At 41.9% G+C, this 22,072-nt stretch overlaps 3 protein-coding genes across 3 annotated transcripts in view; 2 read left to right on the top strand and 1 right to left on the bottom strand.

Moving 5' to 3' along the window:
• Nucleotides 1–7,592, bottom strand: part of rab27b (RAB27B, member RAS oncogene family) — a 63,471-nt gene extending 55,879 nt beyond the window's left edge. Inside the window, exon 1 of the mRNA XM_030742281.1 lies at nt 7,311–7,592. The gene's annotated coding sequence lies outside the window, so the exon portion shown is untranslated. The remainder of the gene's footprint in view (nt 1–7,310) is intronic.
• A 9,837-nt stretch (nt 7,593–17,429) lies between these two features.
• LOC115789476 (E3 ubiquitin/ISG15 ligase TRIM25-like) lies at nt 17,430–19,764 on the top strand. Its single transcript, XM_030742911.1, has one exon. The coding sequence runs from the start codon at nt 17,507–17,509 to the stop codon at nt 19,190–19,192; it is 1,686 nt and encodes a 561-aa protein (XP_030598771.1). The 5' UTR covers nt 17,430–17,506; the 3' UTR covers nt 19,193–19,764.
• A 936-nt stretch (nt 19,765–20,700) lies between these two features.
• On the top strand, nt 20,701–22,072 carry brcc3 (BRCA1/BRCA2-containing complex, subunit 3). The gene has a single exon (XM_030742798.1). The coding sequence runs from the start codon at nt 20,806–20,808 to the stop codon at nt 21,586–21,588; it is 783 nt and encodes a 260-aa protein (XP_030598658.1). The 5' UTR covers nt 20,701–20,805; the 3' UTR covers nt 21,589–22,072.

Genomic DNA, 22,072 nt, shown 5'->3' with positions numbered 1-22,072 from the left:
TTGTCTTGCAATGTCAAAAAAATAACCGTGTACATGTGGCCGCAGCCCTAGCTGCAAAAATAAGTTAGATTGCATAAACTCTAGGAGAAAATTTTTCTCTGATCTGTGACCTCAGGAGAAGCGCTGCGGATGGGTTTATGATCTTTATCAATAGTTTCATGTCTTATTCAATACAATATGATGTTCATTACTGTCAAAAAGCACAATAAAGCTGATTTAGAGGAGCATCATCAGGTTGTTGATCCACCCCTCACTTGTTAACTTAAGTCATGGGAAACGCTGCATTCTGTCTAAAGGCCAGCAGAGGGCGACTCTTCTGCTCAAGCATTTGTCTTAATAAACGTATGGTATCAATTAAGGGTGGGGGTGGGGAATCAATACAGCATAGTATTGCAATATTTTGCATGGCAACATTGTATCGATACAGGGACACCGAATATCAATATTTTATTAAATACATTAGAATACTCTGGGAATACTATGAACCATCCAACATTGACGGTTGAGCCGACCTTAGCTCAACAAACCTACCTCTTAATTCAGAGCAAGCTAATGGCTCAGTCACATGAAAAAAATGCCCAAATGTTCATCAACGCCTCAAAAGAGTATTTTTTTTTTTTAAACTAAGGCTGCAACTAACAATTATTGTTTAATCTCCAAAATTTCACAATTAATTGAACAATCAATTAAAATCAGTGCAATGCTGCCTGATTTGATGTGTGGAGGCCACAATGCAGGGATGGAGAAACAACAGCTATACATCTGGCGTAAGCCACGGAGAACGTGGCGCCTCTGTGGTATATGAATCAATGTTAGCCACAGTCATTAAAATGGTGCTACACAGCACGGAGTTCCCCATCACGAGAGGTTGTAATCCTGGTATTTATGAGCGAGGATGAAAGCGGCAGCTGCAAGGAGAAAATGTACTGCCGAGCTGATTTACTGTCCAGAAGAACAGTCTTCATTATTGATTCTTCTGTGCTTCCTGATCCTGCCGTCAGCCAGAGATTTCCTGTTCTTACCCTTTCAGTCTGCACGGACTCTGTCGCTCTGCAAAGCAGAGGAAAACTTTTCTTAGGCTTTATTTTTGCAGGGTGAGGAGGAGAGCTTCAGCAGCAGGTCTGTCAGACAGTAAACACTAAAGTCAGCTGTGGAAGGGCTTCCAGATTATTTCACTTTCTTTAAATTTATAATGTAATAATGTAAAAAATAAATACATAAATAAAACTGGTTCAGATATGAGATGTGTTTAACTTTATGACTCTGCAATTCCATTTGTGTGTGTGTGTGTGGTTGTCGGTCTTTAGCATCCTCCCTCTCCCTCGGCCACCCTCCTGTTTATCCGGCTGTAAATTATACAGACTGACTGGCTGAACCGAGCGAGACCCTTAAGATCAAGTCGTTAACCTGAATGTGTCATAACATCTTCATCATAACATCTTTATCCTCAAAGCAAAAGACGACTACAAAAACTACAGCGAGCTTAAACTACATGCAGGTTTTGACTGGTTGCTGGTACTAATTTTCATTATTAACCAATTTACTGTTTTTCACCTTCATCTGTCAAAACAATTTACCAGTTATTAAACTAACTGCATCAGTTAACAGCCTAATAGCTATGCTGATAATTGTAAAACATGATGCTGTAGGGAGCAGTCTTTTCAGTCGGTCACATGGGAGAAAAAGATGAGAAAATGTTACATTTCAAGGATGTTCTGACCCAAAGAAGCAGCTGCCTGCACTCACTTGGGTCCCTGACAGCTGCTAATCAGTCAAAATATATCAGACATCATCATAAAACAGCTGCAACCAATTTTACAATGTAAAAGAAAAAGGAAAATGTATTTATTGCATTAAAGTAAAAAGCAGCCCTCAATTACTTACACAGCGGTTCTCTGTGATCAAGTCAAAAGGCCACATTCTTCACTTTTCTGACCAGTATTTGAACAGCTGATCAACAACCAATATTAGCACCCCTAAAACCCTCCTGTTAATGAGCTAATGCTGAAAAAATAACTTCGGCTTATTTTAAAATCAATTAGATTTTGAGATTTTGAGACATCCAGAAAGTTGTTGCTTTTGAGACAAACTGTGTAAACGCCAAGCACCGAGACCCCAGTCGGTCCTTCTATAAACCCAGAAGTGGATTTATTTTACTTAAAGCCTCGCCTCCTCGGGCCACTGGCATTAGTTGCCACTCACTGACTGGTCCGAGCAGATCACTGTGCAGGCTGGCTGCTGGATCGCTTCTGTGAAAGGTGACGTCTTCAACACACCGAGGGACACCTAAAGGGAACGCCTTTTTTTTGGAACACTTGTTTTCATATTTATTTGCTTTGCAAAAAGCTCCACTGATATCATCTGCATGCATCACCTTATCAGACACTTTCACAAAGAGCTGCCTCTGCCTCAGTGCTCTTTGGGTTCCTAGCGCCTCTTTAGCTTGCTTGGTACCATGATGGTATCAGCCAACTCCTCTCAGCAGATGATGCACTTGGGCTGAGGAGGTTTGGCATCCCTGAAGCCAAGAGAGCGGTGGCTCTCGGTCAGGACTTCGATGTGTCACGTTCTCCAGCCACTGCACAAAAGAACATGGGTTCTGTTTGACAGGTTTTTCTATCTGTGCTTCTATTTGGGAACTGCTGTTCTACACCAATTCAAATGACTTTTGAGTCAGTGATAAAAAAAAATAAAGTATACAATGAAGGTGGCTTCATCATCTCTCACTTCTACCCCTTTGCCATCTGCACCTCGAGCCTTGCAGCCCTTCAGTGTGAGTCATTTATTCTTTGATATGCAGCAGATGACTTATGCAAAGGAAGGGCCAGAGAACAAACTGAAGTTCTAAAGCAAAAATAAAACCTTCTGAAGTCCTTCTGTGCATCATAAGCACATAAATTTGTGATAAATCCCAGCCGTGATAAATCACAGATACATTTAATTATTCATAACAGGTCCGGTGTGCCAGTCGGCGCTTTAACGCTGGAAAAAAATAAAAATAAACGTGGGTTCTTTGGCTCCAGTCAGCTACTGAGCATAAACTCAACCAGATGATTTCTGCCAGGAAACATTTGTATAACTAAAAGTTAATTCTCCTGACAGACCATACTCTCAGGAAAGCCAACATGCAGACACCAAGCTCGACCTGAAGAGGAGTGTTTCTGCAGCAAGGCCCTCGCTATCAAGTGGAAATCTTATCTATGCATTAATCATCTTAGGAAGGCTGAATCCTGCTGTTTCTGGTCGATACACCGCAGGTGGGTGGCAGGAGGAAGAAGAGGAGGAGAGGGAGGGAGTGACAGAGACAGAGAAAGACAGAGAGCCAGAAGGAAAGGGCAGAGTGGTTAGGGAGGCTGTCTTGGAGGCAAAAGGTCATTGTGAATCATCACAGCACAACACCTAATGTGAGCTCCCCTATTCTCCCTGGATAAACCTCAAAAGGTACCAACTGCATTTTCAGACTTTACAATGGAAGCTGCTCATTCACTTCAGGAAACGACATTAAAGTTCCACAAGTCTGTACACGTGGAAATCGGCCTACTCCCACCGGGATTCCAGAGTGTTGCTGCCTCAGACCAGCAGAGCAGAAAGTAAGGCGGACCAGAGGAAACTGAGGGGAGCACTAACCCCCCAGATTTGTTCAAAAGGAGGAGAAACTGGAGCTCCAGGAGAAAATCCCAACACTACAGACAGTGTGAAAGATGGATGGTGTTTCCCAGTCTGAAAAGTGAAGCCCTTACACCTGCACTGCTTTTAACGACCACAAGTGATGCCCTCTGCAGATCTTTGAGACACAGCAACCACCAACAGGTGAGCAACCAGGTCACTGAGAACCTGAGAAAAAGATGGGTTTAAAGGTCGTGTTTCTATGCACGGTTATAAAACACAAATCAATAGAGATCTATACTCTGATGCATTTCTATACTTTGAACAATCAGGGTACGAGGATGAGTCCACAGAGAGGTCCACGTGGACCCAGGCTGGTTTTCTAATCTGTCATCCCAATAACCACAGACTGCAAATAGAGTTGCAGCATTTCCAAAGAATGCAATAATGGAACCCACTTTACACAGCGTACAAAAATATCTACAGTCACCAGGTTGGGATTATTTCCATGGACCTAAACAAAGCAATCAGAAGAAGAACGCCTGACAGCCTCTAACTGAGCCATCAAGTGGGAACAGCATGTGCTTTTAAATGGCGAGAAGATACAACCACAAAATTTCCTGCTCTAGTTCTCAAACAAGAGCTTTAACACTCATCACACTTTACAGGCTCATCATTTACCAGGCTGAACTCTGAAGGCATCAGAGCATTAAATTAGCAAAATACAGTGATGAAAAATAAAATAAAATGCACCCAAAAACTGGACTGGACAGTCGCGCAGGCCTTCATGTCACACGGGACTATGAAATGAAATGAAATGATTAAAAGCCCAACATTTAATTTCTTTTCAGAACACTGCAATGGTGTCATCATATGGGCAAAGTTTGAATTGTTCATTAAAATCATCAGGAACGGCCTCAATCATCGCAGAGGCTGCTTGTAATCGAGAGGTTACATAATAACTCAATAATGCAGTGGGTAATGGAACAATGCCTCTAACATGGATACAAGTTTTCACGTGTCAGTCTAACAAAAGGCTGAGCTTACCTCCAAAGCCTGTTTGATACATTAATGATTAAGCTTTATATTTCACTCATTTGAATCTGTCACGGACCAATCGCTGCACAAATGTGGATTGTAGCACACGGGTTGTCGTGTCATCTGCTGGATCCTTGCTTTATTTGTATCCAGAAGATGGAACGTAATCACGTCTCAGTTTCAGATGCTTCCTTGTGACGCGTGGCTGATCTGTGATCAATTTAATATCGATGTAATTCTACACATTTTGTAATTTGCATTGCACACTTTACCCCTCAGCTGCATTAGTAAAGTTAAACTGTGCTACACCTTTTTGTTTTTGTAGAACTTTGCAGATACTTTTCAACATGAGTCTTTAAGGAAAGGTTCCCAAAGTGCTTCCCTAAAAAACAATCAGATGCCTGAAACCGTTTCCTTTATATCTGCGAGGGTGAGCACACGCTGCTCAGCTTTAATCAAGACTGAAAATTCAGGAACCAGTTTTCCAGTATCAGTACTTCATATTACAGCAGACCTGACAGCATAAGCAACGAGCAACTTTTGCCTTTGCCTTCTTTGTCATTATTAATTTGCCTTTTTATGAAATTTGAATAAATGAATAGCGACTCCAAGGAAGCCGAGGCCTTCAGCGTGCACAACACCACCGGCACAGACAACAGGCCTGCAAGTCAGAAGTTGTTTGTAATTCCCATTATGAGCCTATCAGCGAGAAATCAGTTTGGATTCATTGTAACACACAATAAAGCTGCCAGCAGCTCGGGGGACGGCGACTGCATTACCCGTCCAATAAAGGCTGCTTCCGCTAATTACCTCTGCTCCTTCCGTCTTTGTTTACAAACTGATTTATGAGTCAACAAAGACTCTGAGTCCACCTATGGGACAGAGGAACATACTCATTACTGCCACAGCTTCTGGTCTGTATGCGTCCATGAAATGTCATTTTCAATTTAGCTAAAGACCTGAATTTAAAGCAAGTGAAAGAATTTAAATTTTTTTACATAAGTCCGCATGTCTTCTATTCCTTTTACAATCTTTAAATTATGCACATTGACGATGATTCCATGGAATGATTTACATATTTGCCAAACAAGCAGAAGATCTCCAGTTCAGTCTTGGGAGGAGATGCAAACTCCTCGCAGCTTCATTTCTATGTTTAAATTCTATTACAGAAAAATGTAATGCAGAAAATAGATGATAAATGGAATGCAGTTATACAGCACCTTTCTGCTCAGTTTGCTTTCTACTACAAGCCTCATCCACGCAGTCACACACACACACACACACACACACATTCATGGAGAACGTGTCTGGATACTATCCCAGCTGTCACTGAGTAAAAGGTGGGGTACTCCTCGACTGAGCCGATATAATCCATATCAGATATTTCTGATGCTGATTCCTGCAGTGATGCTGTCCTGCAGCCTGCACAAGCCATCCTATAGCTTTTGCAATTAGATTTAAAGAAATTCATGTTCTAAATAATAGTTACATAATAATCACAGACAAAAACGATCATCTCAGAGAGAGGCGATGCCAGCATCTGAACAGGGATTCAAACCAATAACTGACCTCTGGTCTTCATTGTCCAAGATGCCCATCTATTATTCCTAGATGCCCCCTCTCATGGTAGGCTAGAAGCAGTCCTGGTTTCTACTAAAATTTAATTAACTAAGCAAATTAATGACTGTTTCCTCTTTGCAACAGATGACCAGTTGGTGCTGTTCAGCACCACTGGAATCAACTTTAAAGTAACTCAGCTGGTTATTTCCAGCTCCATGTTTTATTATTTGAATCTAGAGTAGCTTTGCATGGTTTACAGCTCAAAATAATGCCCAGTTATCTTACACTGTCTGAAATAAGCAGTGTTAGCTCGTCTCCCTTTAAGGCCACCCCTTCCTCTAAGTGGGCACCCCTGGAAAACGGAAGGTTAGAACAGCAGGTGGGTGGGGCTTTTGTGCTCACAGCTAGATATGCCATCATACAGAGCCAAGAGTGGAAGGTTTAAAAAATAAATAATTTAAAAAAAAATTTAAAAACGTTCTGAAACCTCTCTGCATACTGCCTCTAAACAGTGTTTGGTGTTAAAGGCCGGCTCACAGTCAGTGTTTTACTAACTCAACATCAAACTGTGGTAACCCTTTCTAATGGGTTCATGCGCAGGCCATTGCTTTGCAAACAGGAAGGGTTCAAAAGCAGTGTTGCCATAAAGTTGGACCCGCACGGCCGTCAAAGACGTCGCTTTAATTATTCGCACACCTGAAGTTCAACGCAATATTTCTGAATTTCACTCTCACGCACCTGCCTGTCAGGTGAAGCGTCTCACTTGCACACACGTGTGTGCACACCCACGCAGACTCCAACTACAATCACACTGCACGCCGACTCCACAGAGGAAAATGCACGAGAGTCATTTGCGTAAATGGCGTAGAGGTGCAGCGCTTTGCATGTGCAGCGGGCTGATAAAGGGCTGTTGGTCTGGAGGCTCCTCAGCAGATCCTCCAGCAGCTCTGCGCCGGGGCTATGACTCATACCGCCTGCCTGCTACAGATGCTGGACACGACAAGTAACACGAAAACGCACCAAAAACCAACAACCAAACACGCGTCCGCGTCAGGCGCCGGCCGAGCATGCGGGAAACATTCCTCTCTTTTCTTTTTGGCACTCACCTTTCTTTGACGTTACAGAAACAAACTCAGATCCTCCTCTCAGGTGTCTGCTGATGCCTGGCCAGTTCGTCTCCTCCTCCTCCTCCGAGACGTCGCATCGCTCCCACAGTCCTGTTCGAGGGGTAAACCCGGGCAGAGATCACCAACCTGCCCGGAGCGCAGCGCGACGACCCAGCAGACTGTTTGTTAGAGCTACAGGATGGGGACAGCTCGAGAGTACCTCTGAGAGTCCTACGAGTCCGATGGATGTCGCACGGCTTCCTTTAGGGTGGAGAATATACGATCGAGCTGCCTTCAGGGACTCCTTGTAACCTCGGATTTCTTAGCTGTTGGCTATGAGGCGCATCCATGTGCCTACAGTAATTAAATGCAAAGAAGTATTTGTTTTAATCTTATTATTTGATATGTGTTATTAACAAGCACAACTTACTCATACGTCTGTAGCAGTCGCTAGAAGCACATTCAATAATAATTTAAAAAAAAATTATGCTTCATTGTATGGAATGCCAGTTATGCCAAATTAAAAAAATAAATTCACAATCAATGTTTTAGAAACTCTGCTTTGAAAGTCCATTTTGATCATTTTGAAATAAAAGGGGGTATTTATATAATGAACAATGCTGACTTGTTTATATATATGATGATGATGTTGATACTTTACTCAATAACACACACACACACACACACATATATATATATCACTTCAAAAAACAAATTTTGCAGCAGCCATTGAGGCTCTGAAATGTGTAGTCCAAACCAAGGGGTGTTATGGCGGCTATGTTCATCATTCACGGATAGTCTGTGATTTATTTATCTATTTATAAATGTATTGACTTAAATGGTAACCTAAATAATTAGGTTTAAATGGTAGAATCCAGTTTTTCCCCACTGGTCACATGATACTTCAGTGAAAAATAAAAAAGATATATTTTACCCACAGAATGTCATTAACAGAGGAATGGAAAACTGCAGACAGGATATCTCCACTAATCTGTGGAATTTTCATATTTGCAAAACCTCTGCTGTCATAAGTGAAGCTGGACTTTCAACTAATAAATACTGAACTACAGTTAATTTTACTGAAATACTGGAAGGAGAGAATACTTCAGACTAAGAACATGGAGAAACTACTTTGCAATCCTATCACACAGTTGTAGTTTGTGCTGCTGCAGCGCACAATTGCATTTCTGGAAAGATGCATGCCAAGATACACCAGAACTATGGCAGCATTAGAAATCAAGTCAAACCCTACCCTTACAATAACCCTCCAACCTTAACCTCCCTCTGCCTCCCTCCCGCTGATCTCTACCATCAAGCTGAGCCTGCAAATGTAAACCTTGGAGAGTGACTCAAAAAATATGCTTCTTTTGGTCAAGTGACCTTTATTTAAACAGGAGGGGCCAGTGAGACCAAGCTCACCTTTTAAGGGTGACATGATAACAATACATATAATCAATAAAGCCAAACCAAAATAAAACATCAGCATAAGGGACAATGTCTGCTCAAAGAAAACAGATGCATTCACACTGCTCAGTGTCCCACATGGGATTTATATTGATTAAAAGGGATTAGCATATCTAATTTTACAAGCTTCTGCAGACTGTTCTACTGGTGTGAGACATTGTAATAGGAAGCTAATTTGCTGCTTACAATGTGAACAGAAAAGCTTTTGAAATATCAAGTCTTGTTGGTATTTTTTTTCTTTTATTCAATTTGATTAAATTTTATTTACATAGTGCCAAATAACAACAACAATTGCCTCAAGGTGCTTTACAGTGTAAGGCAAAGACCCTACAATAACAAGAGAAAACCCAACAACCAAAATGACCCAGGCTCAGGAAGGGGCAGTCATCTGCCACCACTGGTTGGGGCTGAGGGGAGAGAGACATAGACATGCTGTGGAAGAGACCCAGAGATTAATAATAACTAATGATTAAATACAGAGTGGGGTATAAACAGAGTAGAAAGAGGTGAATGAAAAAGAAACACTCAGTGAATCATGGGAACGCTGAAGGCTCTGCCTCCCATTCTACTCTTAAGTATCCTAGAAACCATAAGTAATAGAATAGAATAGAAATCCCTTTATTTGTCCCACAATGGGGAAATTTCAGCAGCCAGCAGTCTGAGAGTGAAGTGCTCTGTTGGGGTGATATGGGACTATGAGGTCTTTGAGATAAGATGGTGCCTGATTCTTCAAGACCTTGTAGGTGAGGAGAAGGATTTTAAATTCTATTCTAGATTTAACAGGGAGCCAATGAAGAGAAGCCAATATGGGAGAAATCTGCTCTCTCTTTCTAGTCCCTGTCAGTACTCTAGCTGCAGCATTTTGGATCAGCTGAAGGCTTTTCAGGGAGCTTTTAGGACAGCCTGATAATAATGAATTACAATAGTCCAGCCTTGACAAATGCATGAATTAGCTTTTCAGCATCACTCTGAGAAAGGATGTTTCTAATTTTAGAAATATTGCACAAATGCAAAAAAGCGGTCCTACATATTTGTTTAATATGTGCATTGAAGGACATATCCTGGTCAAAAATGACTTCAAGATTTCTCACAGTGTTACTGGAGGCCAAAGTAATGTCATCCAGAGTAAGTATCTGGTTAGACACCATGTTTCTAAGATTTGTGGGGCCGAGTACAAGAACTTCAGTTTGATCTGAATTTAGAAGCAGGAAATTAGAGGTCATCCAGGCCTTAATGTCTTTAAGACATTCCTGCAGTTTAACTAATTGATGTGTGTCATCTGGCTTCATGGATAGATAAAGCTGAGTATCCTCTGCATAACAGTGAAAATGCATGCAGTGCTTTCTAATAATACTGCCAAAGGGAATGGTAAATGGACTAGTTCTTATATAACGCTTTTCTACTCTAGCTGAGCACTCAAAATGCTTTAAGCATGTATAATGTAAATAAAATTGGTCCTAGCACAGAACCCTGTGGAACTCCATAATTAACCTTAGTGTGTGAAGAAGACTCCCCATTTACATGAACAAATTGGAGTCTATTAGATAAATATGATTCAAACCACTGCAGTGCAGTACCTTTAATACCTATAGTATGCTCTAATCTCTGTAATAAAATGTTATGGTCAACAGTATCAAAAGCTGCACTGAGGTCCAACAGGACAAGCACAGAGATGAGTCCACTGTCAGAGGCTGTAAGAAGATCATTTGTAACCTTCACTAATGCTGTTTCTGTACTGTGATGAATTCTGAAACCTGACTGAAACTCTTCAAATAAACCGTTCCTCTGCAGATGATCAGTTAGCTGTTTTACAACTACTCTTTCAAGAATCTTTGAGAGAAAAGGAAGGGTGGAGATTGGCCTATAATTAGCTAAGACAGCTGGGTCAAGTGATGGCTTTTTAAGTATCAGTTTTATTTAGAAATGAAACCACACATAGTCACCTGTATTTATGAGAAAAATGTATCAGATGTTGTCATCTGGCAATACAGTCAGGTTTCATGATCATTGTCCATTCTTAAATAAGCTGCATTGCATAAGATGTAATGGACTGTAATGCAATGAACCACATAGAATTGCACCCTGCTTCATACAACATACAGCAATAATAAATGACTCCACCTGAAGTGCATGTTGCACTTATCATTTGTGGTACCTGTGAGATAGTGGGTACTGAAATATCAAAAACCAAAGTACAGATTAATAATCATAATAATAAAAACATAAAAATTCAAAGTGTCCAAATTTGACAGAAAAACATTAGAAATGTAAACGTAAAAATTCCTACAGCACATGAAGGCACCATGGTATGAGTGTGGTTGATTCACATTCATCTCACCAGAGAAAAGAGGCGTTTGCAGGGTCCTAACGCCTACGTTTTCCTTTCTCATTCACTTTGGCTTAAACGTTCAACAGGTGGAAACACTATTATTTTTATTTTATTCTAGGATTTTACATGCCTAAATAAAACAGAAAGATAAAGCGCTGAGCTATTAAAAGTAGATGGAAATCAGTACTTATAATGGCAACTCTTTTTTAAATATTCCACATACTGACCCCACTATGCCTTATAAATATGGGACTATATCAAAAATGTTCTTTTTTTTTATATTCAAATGTAACATAAAAAGTTCACATCCTTGAGCTCTTAATGCAGATCAGCTGTGAAAGAGATGCTGCAAGTATTTATGCAAACAAAGCAAAAAATAAACAATAAATAAATAATAACATACTAAAAAAAAACAGTAAATGCATGGACAGTCAGTACTGTGCAAAAGACTTGAGCCATGCCTCATTTCTTTACATTTTGCTTCCAAGGATCCAGATTTTCTTGTAATTTTTACGTGATTTTCAAAGATTTTTTTAGATATTGGCTACTTTTTCATTCATTTTCATTCACTTGTTGGGGTTTGGGCTGGCGGGGTGTTTCCAGGGTCCGGTGGTAGGGCAGGCAGGTGGAGGCTGGAGAGGCGGTGGCTGAGTACGTTAGCTCCGTGAAGAGGCAGAGAAGGTCTGGGATTCCAGTAATGCTGCACAGTGGATGGAAGCGAATCTGGAGGCTGTACAATTTGGCAGTTGTCGTTGTCTCAACCACTCCTAAATACTCCACGTCTCGATGGGTTAACCAGCCACAGGTGTGTTCCCTGGCCGCAGCTGTGAAGGCGGGACCACAACCGCCTGCCCTCCGAAACACCTGGAAACAAGCAGACAGACACAGTCCACACAGCCCGCCCCGACCCACGACAATTGTTGTGCAAAAAACATCAGGGATGCACTTCGTTGCAATAAATGCTTCCTCACAACAAACACACTGTTGTTTATTTTGACTTTATTTACAGCAACCTGCTCCTTAAAAACAGACTTTTATTTTCAGTTGAACTCACATATACACAAAGCAGGGCGTTATTGGAGAAAACTGAAAAACTCATTTTGTCTTTTAGGGGTAAGTATGTGTAAGTATTTCATTTGTTGAGCTGCAACCAGTGCTGTCTCCTATCTTCCTGCTTGCAGGGTTACTGTCACAAAATGCTGGAGCCCCAAAGCACAGTTTTTTTCTTGAACCCGAGGAAGTAAGTTTCAGTGCCTAAATCTAATGAGTGAGTGAAAACACAAACATCCAAACATGATGCTCTTCCCAGTGATAAACTAGATACTTATGCCCTCACCCCCCTTCCATCCTCCGACTCTGGTCTTTGATAGGACAGTAATCTCTCTGTGGGCAGTATTGCTGCAGCCAGTCTGTCAGACTGCTGCCAAAGAGCACCTTATTATAATGTTCAGTTGCAGGTGGCACGTGTAGCATTATGTGATGCCCTGGGAGGATAATGCTTTGGCTCTGCAGCCTCTGTAAACTCAGCGTAGCTGCACACGAACCAGTTCTTCATAAGCTGCAGGTTAAGGGTAATGTGCTCTCAGGGATCCGATGCAGGAGTCTGCAGAGTTCATTTGTGGGACTAAAGACTTCACGGGAAAGGCAAGAGAATGACATCCAGGACCGTCTCAGCAGTGACGTGGCAGCCTTCATGTAGGGTAACATAAAACACAATGGGGCTGGCTGGTTAGCATCACCTTTCAAAATAAAATACCTTTAGCAGGATTTGTTTACAAACACAAACAATAAGGAAAAACAATGAATGTATATTTTTATTTAGAGTGTGTTGGTGCTATTGACTAATTTTACTCTAATTTTCAAGAGAGGGGCTCAGACTACACCCTTTCACAGATATCCAACATATTTAATGTTTAAGTCGAGCCCAGAGAAACACTTTATCGTCCACTCAAATCTTACTCTCAGCATCTTTGTTGTCATGGATACCACATGTCTCTGTGTGAGCTGCAGAATAAAAATACAGAGACCTTTGGAGCCAGCTCACAGTGACTGTGGGTGACAGTGCTTCATGTGCACGTGCTCGAGTGAAATAATGTGGCCGTTTGTGTGTGCGATCACGCGTGTGCCGACCGCATTCAGAATTAAAACTTTTAACCACCCCAAATTGTTACCATGGAGATGTGATTCAGCATGTCATGTTTCTCCGCATAATTAGCTGGTAAATATGGATATTGTTGGATCAGAGCCTGGTCTCCCATCAAAGTCAAAGAGTGGAAAGATGTAGTGAACGATGAGAGAGCTGGAAAAGCTCCGCTCAGCTCTGTTACCTGCACGTCTCACATAACCTGCAAAAACCTCCTGCTGGATGACAAATTGAACAAAAGACCAGCAGAAAGTGTTTTAAGCCACGGCTGTGGTTAATGCACAGTCATCGTTTGCATGAACTGCGATATTAGCATGATGCCATGCTAATTTTATACTCAAGCAGTCCACTTCTAAGCAACATTCGTACCTGCTCAGGCAAAGAAAAAGAATAAAAAAAGAAAAACTCAGGTTCCTATTTCTAGAATAGAAATAGAAGTCAAAACAAGAAAAGAAGCAATCAAAGGTTTTTCTTAAGTTTTCTGCAGAACTTCTCATCTTTTCTAACATTCCCTCTGAACCATTTGAGAATCCCTATGCTCCTGTATTGAAGAGTTATAGAAATGCATGTAGAGGCCAATCTGCCCACAAACTTGGGCTTCCAGCCCAGCCCTACAGATTCTGCCAAGTCACATAAACTGAGGGTGCACAACATACTGAAATAAAACCGAAGCACAGACTGTACAGTTGTGGTCAGAAGTTTACATGCACTCAGTTCTACAATGTCTTTTAACTTGACAAGGCCAAGGCCTGCTAACTTCTTGTTGGTATCATGATTTACTAAGACTAGTGGTTTCTCTTTGCCAGCATACAAAGGATTTGTTTGACAGCACTCGCTGGATTGACCAATACTCAGAACAATTGGAGAGTCCAAGGAACTCAGTGAAGACCAAAGGAGAATTGTAGAGTTACACAAGTTGGGAAGGTCTCTTGGAGCCATTTCTAAACAACTGCAGATTCCAAGATCATCAGTCCAAACAATTGTACGTAAGTACAAGTTATTCTGATGTGTCACCCACTGGGAGAAGACCCAAACTGTCACCATCAGATGAGAGGAAACTGGAACCACAGAGGATCAAGCCTGCCATGAACTGGAAACTGCTGTGAACACCAACATCACTGTAGACAGTGAAGCGCATTTAACATCACCATGGGACTGAGAGGGTGCCGACCAAGAATGAAGCCCCTGCTCCAAAATCAACACCTTCAAGATAGCCTGAAATTTGCAGCTGCCTGCATGGATGAGCCAAATGTCTTTTGGAGAACATTTTAAGGTCAGATGAGACAAAGATTGAGCTGTTTGGCCACAAATACAAGAGGTATAGTTGGAGGAGTAAAGATGAGGCTTTCAAAACAAAGAGCACTGTAACCGCTGTGGTGGCGATAGCATCATGCTCTGGGGCTGTTTTGTTGCCAGTGGTACTGGTACACAGTGGATGGAACAATGAAGGAGGAGGACTAACTCCAGATTCTTCAACTTCACTTCAGCTAGATGGTTGAAAGTCACTAAAAGTCATTAAAGACGTATGCCGTACAATCAATCCACCCTGGAAAAAGAACAATTCAAAGAAATAATTAAAAGCCCCAAATTACCCTGACATATGCGCCCATGCTGAATCTATGTAAACTTCTAACCACAATTGTATATAAAAAATGGATGTAGCCACCATGATGGCACTCACGTGTTTGAGGACTTCCATTCTGAAGCTTCTTGGCCATCACCATCTTAGCTTTTTTGAAACAAGATGTTACAAGACAGAGAGACTGTATGGCCATACAGCAGAGGACTGACAGCCATAGGGTAGGCCTTCCCAGAAGCACACCCAGCTCATTTATGACTCTGATGATCATAATTCACAAACTGAACTCCATGCTATATTTAGTAGATTTAAACTAGCAACTGAGACCATAAACTCATCAGGAACGTGTTTACCGAGGGCACAAATAAGGAACCAAAGACTATTTTCCCACAGACATCTACACAGATATGTTCTGCAACCTAAGAAGATGCACCCTGCTGGCCATTAGAAAGAATGCAGGTATGAGGCACTTGAGCATTGGCTTCACATTTTAATACCTGGAAGCTGCATCCATAAATTTACCCTTTTCATCATATAGTATCTATTGGCATGAATGCATATGGTAAAGCAAACAATAATAATGACATTTCAGAGCACTTTCTAACAAATATGCATTTCTGAAGTCATTTTAGGGAAGGCACCAGCCCCAAAGAAATATCACTGGTCACCTTGGATGATGACATTTCATGTTGCCAAGTTCTCAGAACAGAAGTTTTGATGTACTACGTTTTTTTTTGCACTGAGCTTAGTGACACCGTTGAAACCAGTCCAGTCACTTAGCACTGCTAATGGTACGTCTGAACTGACTCGGAAAAGGATCGAAAGTGGAAACATGAACGGCATATAATGAAAGTTAGGCAATGGGGACATCTGGTGGTGAAAATATGACAAAGCTTCCAAACCAAATGGGTGGTCCAATGAAGCACCCACCACAGGCCACGACAACCCTGAAAACACAGCACTGTGCAGAAAGGTGTGCAGCATTCTGCCTACATTGGAAATCACTATTTGAAATAAAGTTTGTAATATCATCATACCTAAAGTCAAATTTAGTATCATTTTGTTGACTTAGATTAACAGGAAAAACTAAACCTGTAAAATCTTTACCAGAATTGACTGCAGTTGTATGGTGCCACCACTAGTAAAAACTCATATTTAACTCTAAATTAAAGCCACAGACACAAATTTACCTCTGCCCTACACTCTAATGTGTGTCACTCATTGTTTCAGACTACACAATGCAATAAAGGCTATTGGCTTCTTCTGTTATAGCAATCATTATTTGGAAAATTACTACAGTGTTTATTTGCTTTTTTTTTCATAATAATAAAAAACTAATTAGTGCTGAAATTCTGCAACTGAAAAAAGATAAGATAAAACTTTAATGATCCCACAGTGGGGAAATTTGCACATTACAGCAGCTTAAGTAGAGAGAAGAAGAAGGATAAAATAAAATAAAATAGAAAAACACTATATACATAAAATATATATCAATGCAGATATACACATATACATCAAAACACTATATACGGATATCAAAAACACTATATACATTTGTAGCTGGTAAAATTTGTACACAGCATACACAGTATGCATTATGGGTGGGAGTGTAACTAAATAAAATGTATAGGTATGTAAAGGTACACTGTGTGTGTAAGTGATGGCAGTGGAGGCAAAGTGTCCAAGTGATTCATGACATCATGATGTGTTGTACAGTCTAACTGCTGCTGGGATGAATGAGCTGTGAAAGCGCTCCTTCCTGCAGTGAGGATGTTTCAGTCTCTGACTGAAGGAGCTGCTCAGCTCACCCACACTCTCATGCAATATCATTAAACACAATATTACTCATCTCCTTCCTGTTCTGGGAGTAGGGCTTGGTCATTAGGATGAAAATGGGAAAACTGGGCAACTAAGACCTGATGTATCCCTCCCCACACCATAAGTAATTTCTTATACATAGAGTTCATCAGAATTTCAGCTAAACAATGAGCATAATAAACACCCATTATTTTAGTTTAGGCATTCAAAAGATAACTTTTATTTTCAGCTCCATATTTTTATATGATTCACAGTTCAAAATAATCCTTATCCATCTTGCCTTGGTGCAGCTTCTCATGCGACTCTTTCATTCAGGACCCCGCTTACAGGTTAATTTCCACCACTTGCTTCTCTTTCTTTGGGAAAATCTGGGAAAAAGACAGAGATATGGCATTCAGAGAATCCTGAATTAAAATCCACGTAAGAACTTTGTGTCAGCAAAGGTGCTGGCAGGAGAATAAGCTCCAGGAGACAAAAGATTACAAAAAGAAGAAAACATGAAATTATGACATTTGTCATGTAAAGTCCAGACTGGAGATCTGATTTCCATAAAGGGATAAAGTGTCTCGTAAAAAATGTTCTGAAACATGTTGAACTTGTTTTATGCTGCAAAGGTGTAAACACATGATGTTTCTTCCTGGAAATGATTTGACCAGCTCCTTAGTCATCTCTGCATTCCTGAAAACAGCCTCCCCCACAGCTTCCACGTTTCCTGCTCCCCGCCCCTTTCCGGGAACATATAAACGGAAGCCCCATTGAGCCCAGATCAGCGTACACGTGAACAAACGGGAACTAAGCTCTGCTCTGTGTTTGTGTGTGTATGAGAAAGTGAAACTGTTTCACATTAAGCGTCTCTTTGTGAAATGGCACAGCAACAAAACCGAGTAGACAAGAAAAAGCTCTGCTGTTCGATCTGTTTGGATCTGCTGAAGGATCCGGTGACTATTCCCTGTGGGCACAGCTACTGCATGAGCTGCGTTCAAAGCCACTGGGATGAGGAAGCTCAGAAAGGAATCCACAGCTGTCCTCAGTGCAGACAGACCTTTGTACTGAGGCCTGCTCTGGTGAAAAACACCATGTTGGCTGATTTAGTGGAGGAGCTGAAGAAGACTGAACTCCAAGCCGCTCCTGCTGATCACTGCTATGCTGGACCTGGAGATGTGGCCTGTGATTTCTGCACTGGGAGGAAGCTGAAAGCCATCAAGTCCTGTCTGCAGTGTCTGGTCTCTTACTGTGAGCAGCACCTCCAGCCTCACTATGAATCCCCTGCCTTTGAGAAACACAAGCTCATCAAACCCTCAGAGAAGCTCCAGAAGAACATCTGCTCTCGTCACGGTAAAGAGATGAAGCTTTTCTGCCACGCAGATCAGGAGTGTATCTGCCTTCTCTGTGCCATGGATGAACACAAACTCCACGACACGGTCTTGGCCTCGGAAGAACGCGGTAGACGACAGACGGAGCTTGCGTCAAGTCGACAAAAGATTCAGAAGAGAATCCAGGAGAGAGAGAACGATGTGAAGGTGCTTCAGCAGGAGACAGACGCCATCAACCACTTTGCTGATAAAGCTCTGAAGAAAAGCGAGAAGATATTCACTCAGTTGCTTCATCTCATCAAAAGCACAAGCTCTGATGTGAAGCGGCAGATCAAATCCCAGCAGAAGACAGAAATCAGTCGGGCCAAAGAGCTTCAGGACAAGCTGCAGCAGGAGCTCAGCCAGCTGAGGAGAAGAGATGCTGAGCTGGAGCAGCTGTCACACACGAAAGACCACACGACTTTTCTTCAAAATTACTCCTCCTTGTCATGCGTAAGTCAGTCTGCAGACTCACCCAGCATTAACATCTATCTTCTGCATTACTTTGAGGATGTGACAGCAGCTGTGTGCAAAGCCAAAGAAAAACTTCAGGCCATTCTTACCGATACCTGCACCAAGATCTCATCGATGGAGAAGGAAGTTAGTGTTTCACTGCCACAAGGAGAGCCTAAGACCAGAGCAGAATGTTTACAACACTCACAAGAACTCACACTGGATCCAAACACAGCAAACACACAACTGTCGCTATCTGAAGGGAACAGAAAGGCAACAGTGATGAGTGAGACGCAGCCATATCCCAGCCATCGAGACAGGTTCACTGACATGTTTCAGGTCCTGAGCAGAGACAGCCTGAGTGGACGTCATTACTGGGAGGTGGAGAGGAAGTCGTATGAAGTTTCATTAGCAGTCGCCTACAAAGACATGAGCAGAACAGGGTTTGAAAGTGGATTTGGAAATGATGACAAGTCCTGGGCTTTAGAGTGTTTTAGGCATAGTTATCAGTTCAGACATAACGCTGCCAGCACTTTAATCATAGGCCCTCAGTCGTCCAAAATAGGCGTGTACCTGGATCACGGCGCAGGTATTCTGTCCTTCTATAGCGTCTCTGACCCCCTGACTCTCCTCCACAGAGTCCAGACCACATTCACTCAGCCGCTCTATCAGGGTCTTGGTGTTTTTGCTACTTTTGAAGCTGCTGCTGCTGAGCTCTGCAGGCTCAAGTCAACACAAGTATAGAGACAGTGGGTTTGGGGGCTGTGTGATCGGCAGGTTTGCAGAGGATCAACTTGTTTTGTTCTTTTACCTTTAAGTATCAAATATGTGGCAATGGACTTAAATAATGGGATCGTTAAAAATAATGTGAGAGCAGTTTTTTTCTCTAATCAGTTTGTACGTATCAAAGTCCGTCCTTACCGGCAGTATTGAGTTTATGCTGTGCGACACTTGGACTTAAATTTCTGTTAAATCGTGTTATTTACATACGTCTGGTTTATGATCATTCCTTAAAAATAGGAAAGCACATTAAAACTGCACTGAGTGTAAACAGGGCATTTAGATTTAGTTCAAGGTTTGCTGAAGGTCAAGACTTTAAGTCTGTTTGTACTCATGTCTTTTAATACGTTCTTACACTCCAGTGTTATTAGCTTTAAATACAAACTTGATACTCAAAGAGCAGCTATTTATATATATTTGCACAGTGAACAAAAATGCTAGAAATGTGTAAACGTGTTTTATTTCATGTGAACATTTGCACAATCCTTGTTGAGTAAGTAACATTTTTTATGATTGATGCTTTCAGTACAGAAATAACTCTGCAAATAAACTTTATAATGTCAGTTTGACTTTCTTACATTTGATTTCCAGAAAGGATGAAACAAAAACAAACAAACTGATAACTGGAATTAAAACTCTTCAGTTACATCAATATTAATGACTGCTTTTAATTGGTTATTTATATATATATAAAAAATGCATTATCTTATTTTACATGACTGAATAAATAAGATGGGAACAACCACAGAATAACCTCCTCATATTAAAGATATATAATTTTTCACTGCTTTATAATAATCACTTAAATGGGTCACTCCTACTGTGTGTTGCCATTTCAAGGTGGTAACATTGTATAAGATTATACTTCCTATGATTTTACAATTTCATCTGAAAGAGGGCTCGCTACACGATTAGAAAAATATCATAGTTCAGCTGAGGATATTACGCTGTAACCATGTTGTCCAAATTCTCCACATGTGACGCAGGTCAAACATCTTCCCTGTCTCTAATAATACGTGTTTTGGATCTGCAGTCGCTTTCATATTTACATTTTCCAAGAGCTAAAATTATCCTGACTTTACTCTGCAAATGCATTTGAAGAAGGTGTCAATAAACAACTATTATCTGGAAAAAAAAAAAGGCACGAATTGTTTTGAAGCACAATATCATTTCAATCTATGTCTTTCTGATTAAAAGGGAATTTTAATTAAACTTGCTCTAGGTGGTGGTGGTGGGGATTTAAACAGACAAAAAAAAAACTATTTAAGAGAAAAATAAGTACATTTCCTCTGTCCAGCCCCTTAAATGTTTTTTATTTATTTATGTACTTACTCACTCAGCCTTCAGAGGGCCTAATGCACCGTAATAATTCCTTTCATGTAGATATTGTTTACTGTACAATGAGCTGGAGTTTAGTAATAAAAGTATTCGCTAACGATGAAAGGGGGAACCTTTTGCTGTAGGACGGCTGCACTTACACGGAATGTTTTGGTGTGGCACATGGGAACGCGGAAAAGAGGTTGTGTTTCCCGGGTTTGTTTATGTTTTCCTTCTTTTACCAAATTTAACGGAAAATCATGGCGGTGAGCGCCGTCCACCTGGAGTCCGACGCCTTTCTGGTGTGCATGAACCACGCGCTGAGCACGGAGAAGGAGGAGGTGATGGGTCTGTGTATCGGGGAGGTGGAGGTCTCCCGTATCGTCCACATCCACTCCGTCATCATTCTCCGCCGCTCCGACAAGAGGAAGGACCGGGTGGAGATCTCCCCGGAGCAGCTGTCAGCGGCCTCCACGGAGGCGGAGCGGCTGGCGGACATTACCGGTAGGCCGATGCGAGTGGTCGGCTGGTACCACTCCCACCCGCACATCACCGTGTGGCCCTCCCACGTCGACGTGCGGACCCAGGCCATGTACCAGATGCTGGACCAGTTTTTCGTGGGCCTCATCTTCTCCTGCTTCATCGAGGATAAGAACACGAAGACGGGCCGGGTGCTGTACACCTGCTTCCAGTCCGTGCAGGCGCAGAAGGGCTCCGAGTACGAGCGCGTGGAGATCCCCATCCACGTCTTGCCCCGCGAGGCCATCGGAAAGGTGTGCCTGGAGTCGGCCGTGGAGCTGCCGCGGATCCTGTGCCAGGAGGAGCAGGACACCTACCGTAAGATCCACAGCCTGGCGCACCTGGACCCCGTCACCAAGATCCACAACGGCTCCGTGTTCACCAAGAACCTGTGCAGCCAGATGTCGGCGGTGAGCGGGCCGCTGCTGCAGTGGCTGGAGGACCGGCTGGAGCAGAACAAGCAGAGTATCTTGGAGCTGCAGCGGGAGAAGGAGAAGCTGATGCAGGAGCTGGCAGCTTTGTGAGCCTGATCAGTCCAGGCATCACTCCCTGCTCTCTGTTCCAGAGGACAAGAACAATGTGCTGTGCTTATTTTAGCTTCTTTACTATTTTCTTATCATCCAGACCTGTCTGGGTGTTGAACCTCAATACTTTGAGTGAAAAGTTTCAAACTGTTGACATTAAATGTCTGGTCACAATTAAATTCTTGGCTGCTTATTCTTAATTAGCTGTCATTTAATATTCCTCAGAATAGTGAACAGGTGTCCCACCTTATTTGGGACTGCTTGTCCCCATGCTGCACATGTTAACACAGTGGTTCCCATTTTGATCGGCTCTGGTCAACTTAAAACATGCAAGCTGCACAAGAAAGAGATGTGCTGACCTGTGGATGCATGCTGCGATCCTGAAACCCAAAGATGTTTACTAGACAGGAAAAAACAGCTGAAATAACAGTTTTTACAATAAAAAAAGAGAATACGTGAGTGTACAAAGACTCACCAAATCAAA

Source organism: Archocentrus centrarchus, chromosome 12 (assembly GCF_007364275.1).
Source record: "Archocentrus centrarchus isolate MPI-CPG fArcCen1 chromosome 12, fArcCen1, whole genome shotgun sequence".
Lineage (NCBI taxonomy): Eukaryota > Metazoa > Chordata > Actinopteri > Cichliformes > Cichlidae > Archocentrus > Archocentrus centrarchus.
The sequence above is the reverse complement of the archived record's forward strand: the minus strand, read 5'-3'. Positions and strand labels throughout refer to the sequence as shown.

Coding starts and splice junctions, on each gene's coding strand:
- LOC115789476 (XM_030742911.1), top strand. CDS start 17,507: ATGGCACAGCAACAAAACCGAGTAGACAAGAAAAAGCTCTGCTGTTCG.
- brcc3 (XM_030742798.1), top strand. CDS start 20,806: ATGGCGGTGAGCGCCGTCCACCTGGAGTCCGACGCCTTTCTGGTGTGC.